The sequence below is a fragment of the Penaeus chinensis genome, chromosome 12 (genome assembly GCF_019202785.1).
Source record: "Penaeus chinensis breed Huanghai No. 1 chromosome 12, ASM1920278v2, whole genome shotgun sequence".
Lineage (NCBI taxonomy): Eukaryota > Metazoa > Arthropoda > Malacostraca > Decapoda > Penaeidae > Penaeus > Penaeus chinensis.
Window position 1 is genome coordinate 28,795,434 of NC_061830.1, and position 5,749 is coordinate 28,801,182.

Genomic DNA, 5,749 nt, shown 5'->3' on the forward strand with positions numbered 1-5,749 from the left:
GACGCGCGCTTGCAGGATTGTCTGTTCGCGTATACATGCGTGAGAAAGAGAGAGATAGAGATAGATGGATAGAAAAAGAGAGGGAGGGAGAGAGAAAGGAAGTGATTGAAGGAAAAAGAAGGTATATGCCTGATTATGTACATGCTTGTGTGTGTGCGTGTTTGTTTGTGTGTGTGTGTGTGTGTGTGTGTGTGTGTGTGTGTGTGTGTGTGTGTGTGTGTGTGTGTGTGTCTGTGTGTGTGTGTGAATTCTTATGACTTTCACTGTTTATCTGATTTACATGCATTGCAAAGACAAACAATTTCCTTCACTTTAGTTTGGAAATATCTCGCATGAAAACAAAGTAGATGAATGAACTGCCAAATGTAGAAGACGCTAGAGTCAATTAGCATATAAATACCAGACCTCTTCAGTTGCAGGATCCTTAATTAAACCACGAAATAAACCAGTGCTTTGGGCCCGAAGCAGTGCCAGGGAGCAACCGAGGCGCCGCCATCAACGATCACTTTGCCGGCACTTTTTGCTGACCACAGAGCGAGCCGGCAATTATGGCGAAACGAAACCAGAGGGACTCACTCCGACGCTGTTAGAAAGTGTCAGCCATGTTGTCAGCCACAGGGTCAGTTATGTTGTCAGTCGTGTTCCCAGCCACCGTGTCAGCTTTATTGTCAGCCACAGTGTCAGACTTATTGTCAGCCACTGTGTCAGACTTATTGTCAGCCACAGTGTCAGTCTTATTGTCAGCCACAGTGTCATCCTTATTGTCAGCCACAGTGTCAGCCTTATTGTCAGCCACAGTGTCAGACTTATTGTCAGCCACAGTGTCAGCCTTATTGTTAGCCTTATTGTCAGCTACATTGTCAGCCTTATTGTCAGCCACAGTGTCAGCCTTATTGTTAGCCTTATTGTCAGCCTTATTGTCAGCCACAGTGTCAATCTTATTGTCATCCACAGCGTCAGCCTTATTGTCAGCCACAGTGTCAGTCTTATTGTCATTCACAGTGTCAGCCTTATTGTCAGCCACAGTGTCAGACTTATTGTCAGCCACAGTGTCAGACTTATTGTCAGCCACAGTGTCAGACTTATTGTCAGCCACAGTGTCAGTCTTATTGTCAGCCACAGTGTCATCCTTATTGTCAGCCACAGTGTCAGCCTTATTGTCAGCCACAGTGTCAGACTTATTGTCAGCCACAGTGTCAGCCTTATTGTTAGCCTTATTGTCAGCTACATTGTCAGCCTTATTGTCAGCCACAGTGTCAGCCTTATTGTTAGCCTTATTGTCAGCCTTATTGTCAGCCACAGTGTCAGACTTATTGTCAGCCACAGTGTCAGACTTATTGTCAGCCACAGTGTCAGCCTTATTGTCAGCCACAGTGTCAGTCTTATTGTCAGCCACAGTGTCAGTCTTATTGTCATCCACAGTGTCAGTCTTATTGTCAGCCATAGTTTCAGCCTTATTGTCAGCCACAGTGTCAGCCTTATTGTCAGCCACTCTGTCAGCCTTATTGTTAGCCTTATTGTCAGCTACATTGTCAGCTTTATTGTCAGCCACAGTGTCAGCCTTATTGTTAGCCTTATCGTCAGCCTTATTGTCAGCCACAGTGTCAATCTTATTGTCATCCATAGCGTCAGCCTTATTGTCAGCCACAGTGTCAGTCTTATTGTCATTCACAGTGTCAGCCTTATTGTTATCCACAGTGTCAGCCTTATTGTCAGCCACAGTGTCAGCCTTATTGTCAGCCACAGTGTCAGTCTTATTGTCGGCCTTATAGTCAGCCTTATTGTAAGCCACAGTGTCAGCCTTATTGTCAGCCACAGTGTCAGTCTTATTGTCGGCCTATTGTCAGCCTTATTGTCATCCACAGTGTCAGCCTTATTGTCAGTCACAGTGTCAGCCTTATTGTCAGCCACAGTGTCAGCCTTATTGTCAGCCACAGTGTCAGCATTATTGTCAGCCAGAGTGTCAGCCTTATTGTCAGCCACAGTGTCAGCCTTATTGTCAGCCACAGTGTCAGCCTTATAGTCAGTCACAGTGTCAGCCTTATTGTCAGCCACAGTGTCAGCCTTATTGTCAGCCACAGTGTCAGCCTTATTGTCAGCCTCAGTGTCAGCCTTATTGTCAGCCCCAGTGTCAGCCTATGGATGTCAGCCAGAGGGCGGTGCCCCCGGACGACAGCAGCTGCAGCGCGTTCCCGTTCTTTCGCCTTGGGTGCTTGGCAGTTTTTGCGGCGCTGGCAACGCTGGGGGAACGCGAGACAGTGGGTGGGGGAAGGGGGTAGGGGTGGGGGATGGGGGATGGGGGTGAGGGGCTAATATGGGTGAGTGGAGGTGGGGGATGGAGGGGGGGTGGAGGGAGAGGCTCATAGACGGTTGTGGGGGGAGGGGGGAGGGGGAAGAAGGGGGAGGGGGTCCGAGAGAGTGGATATTTAGCAGGAGGGGAGAAGAGGGAGAAGAAAATGCTATAAGTTAAAATAGTAACGATGGAGAGAGAATACAGAATGATAACGATAATAGTAGTAATAATAATAATAATGATAGTAATAATGATAATGATTATAATAATAATAATAATAGTAATAGTTATGGTAGTGATGATGATTATAATGAAAATAATAATAATGATAATAATAATAATAAAGATAACTATAATGATAGTAATAACAGTATTACTACTACTATTAATAATAATAATAATAGTTACGATGATGACTATGATAATTATAATAATAGTAATAGTATGAATAATTATGATAATAATAATAACAATAATAATGATAATGATAATGATAATAATAATATTATTATCATTATTATTATTATTATTATGATAATGATAATAATGAAAATAACAATAACAGGAAGCAGAATAATGGAAATGAAAATAATTGATCATAAAATGCATACATAGATACAATAAAAAAGAGAGCAAAAAAATGAGTGAGAGAGAGAGAGAGGGGGGAGGAGAGAGAGAGAGAGAGAGAGAGAGAGAGAGAGAGAGAGAGAGAGAGAGAGAGAGAGAGAGAGAGAGAGAGAGAGAGAGCACAAAACAAAGGATTAGAGACAGAGAGAACGAAACTATTCAAAGAGAAAAAAATAACAGAAAGGAAAGCAGACGAAAAAGAGGAAAGAAATACCAATATAGAAAAGACGTTAGATAAAAAAAGAATGACATAAATGAATGAAAAAAAAACAAAAAAAACACAGATACACAAGATAAAGGAACGGACGAAAGAGGAAACAGAGACAAAGCAAGAACAGAGAAGAGACAAGAAAAGGTCAAATAGCTCCTCCCTACTTCAAATTTATTATTATGAATATTTTTCTTCTTTTCTTATTTGCAGCTTTATTTTCTCTATCCTCATCTTTTTTTTTTTCCTTTTTTTTTCATAGTATCCGTTACAACATAACGTTATTTTCTCATGAAGGAACAGAGTCTCCATTCACATATTATGCACGACGGAGACTGTTTACATAATCGCGCACGGAGAGATATTACAGACAATTGCATGTGATCAAGCCAACACACCAAGCAGTAAGAAAAAGAGAGAGAACTGGGTAATAAGAAGGGGAGAGAGAGAGAGGGAGAAGAGAGGGAGGGAGGGAGAAGAGGGAGAGAGAGAGAGAGAGAGAGAGAGAGAGGAGAGAGAGAGAGAGAGAGAGCGAGAGAGAGAGAGAGAGAGAGAGGAGAGAGAGAGAGGAAAGCTGAGGAGAGAGAGAGAGAGAGAGAGAGAAAGAGGAGAGAGAGAGAGAAGAGAGGGGGGGGAGGGGGGGAGAGAGAGAGAGAGAGTGGGAGAGAGTGAGAAGAGAGAGAGAATGAGAGTGAGAGAGAGAGAGGGAGAGAAAGAGAGAGATAAAGAGAATGAGAGAGAGGGGCAGACAGACAGTCAGGCAGACAGACTCAGACTGACAGAGATGTAATCAAGACAGGCAGAAAGACAAATAGACGAACAGAGGCAGGACCAGAGGAAAAATGGAAGGAGGAGAGAAAGAATAAAAGCAAAAAAACGGAAGATAAAGTAAAAAATAAGACTCAAGAAAGAAAAAGAAAAAGAGAACAGGAAGGAAGTAAGAGAAAGATATGTGGAAGAATAGAGGAAGAGGAAAATACGTAATAAAAGAGAGAACAGAGATATTATAAACTGAAAATAAAAGATGAAATTGATGATAATAATCATAATGATTATAAAAATGATGATGATTATCATAAAAGTAATGTCAATAATATTAATAATAATCATAATAATAATAATCATAATAATAATAATAATAATAATAATAATAAGGATAATAATAATAAAGATAATGATAATAATAATGATAATAGCAATTATAATAATAATAATGATGATGATAATGATATAATAATAACAATAATAATAACAATAATAATAATAATAACAACAATAATAACAATAATAATAATAATAATAATAATATAATAATAATAATAATAATAATAATAATAATAATGTATAATTATGATGATTATGATAATATAAATAATAATAACAATAATAATAATAATAATAATAACAACAACAACAATAATAATAATAATAATAATAATAGTAACAAAATACAATAATAATAATAATATATAATAATAATAATTATATTATTGACATGCTGTCTGTTTCATTTTGCTTCTAAATGACCCCCCGTGTGCAAGGAATGGCCGGGGTTACCATCCACTGGCGGCGAGGGATTTGAACGCGGGTCAGCAAGATTGCTAGACGAGATCGCTACCGCTTCACCACACAGCATACTAATGATAACGAAGATAATAATGAGGTTAATGATAACATTACCAATATAATGAGGATGATTTTAATAATGAAAACAATATTAATATAATATGATAATCTGATAATAATAATAATAATAATAATAATAACAATAATGATATTAATGATAACAATAATAATGATAATAATGATAATAATGATAATAATAATTATGATCATTATTATCATCATCATCATCATAATAATAATGATAATAATAATGATAACAGCAACAATAATGGTTATAATTATGGTACTAGCAACATTGGTGATAATAATAATAATAATAATAATAATAATAATAATAACAATAATAATAATAACAATGATAATACTAATAATAATAATAATAATAACAATAATGATAATAATAACAATAATAATAATAATAATAATTATGATAATGAAAATGATAATAATGTTGAAAATTGTAGTAATAATGATAATGATAATGAAAATAACAATAATAAGAAAAAATGTGAACCGATCTATGAGAAAAGGAAGAAGAACCCAAGAAAAAAAAAAAGAATGAAGAAAGAGAGACAAAAAAGGAAGAAGAGAAAGAGGAGAGAAAAGAGCGACTCGCCGAGGCAAGAGTGCCGAGCAGGCGTGGCGGCCAAGGAGGCACTTTGAGGTCAGAGTGCCTGTAATAAGTGGCACAATGAGCGTTCTCTGCGCCTCGTCCTATTCATCACCGCCTTGCCTGTTCCTCTTTCGTGCTCGCCTCTTCGTCTGGAGATTTCTATCTATTCTTACTATAATGTGTGTTGTCGTGGTTTAACTCGAGCTTCTTTCTTAACCCCAAGTTCGGCTGTTTGCTTCTTTAATCTGGTTTACCAGACTATGTGGATTTGCATTATATATATATATTATATTTATATATATATATATGTATATATATAGATATTTATATATATATTTATTTTATACATATGCATTATATTATTATAATATAATATGTTGTG

The 5,749-nt window shown here is 37.1% G+C and overlaps 1 protein-coding gene across 1 annotated transcript in view; it reads right to left on the reverse strand.

Annotated features, from left to right (window-relative positions):
• Window positions 1-586: 586 nt before the first annotated feature.
• LOC125031001 (serine-aspartate repeat-containing protein I-like) overlaps window positions 587-5,749 on the reverse strand; it is an 8,904-nt gene continuing 3,741 nt past the window's right edge. Inside the window, exons 2-3 of the mRNA XM_047621422.1 lie at window positions 1,888-2,136; window positions 587-1,801 (exon numbers count right to left, since the gene is read on the reverse strand). Coding sequence (XP_047477378.1) covers window positions 587-1,801; window positions 1,888-2,136 — 1,464 coding nt within the window. The remainder of the gene's footprint in view (window positions 1,802-1,887; window positions 2,137-5,749) is intronic.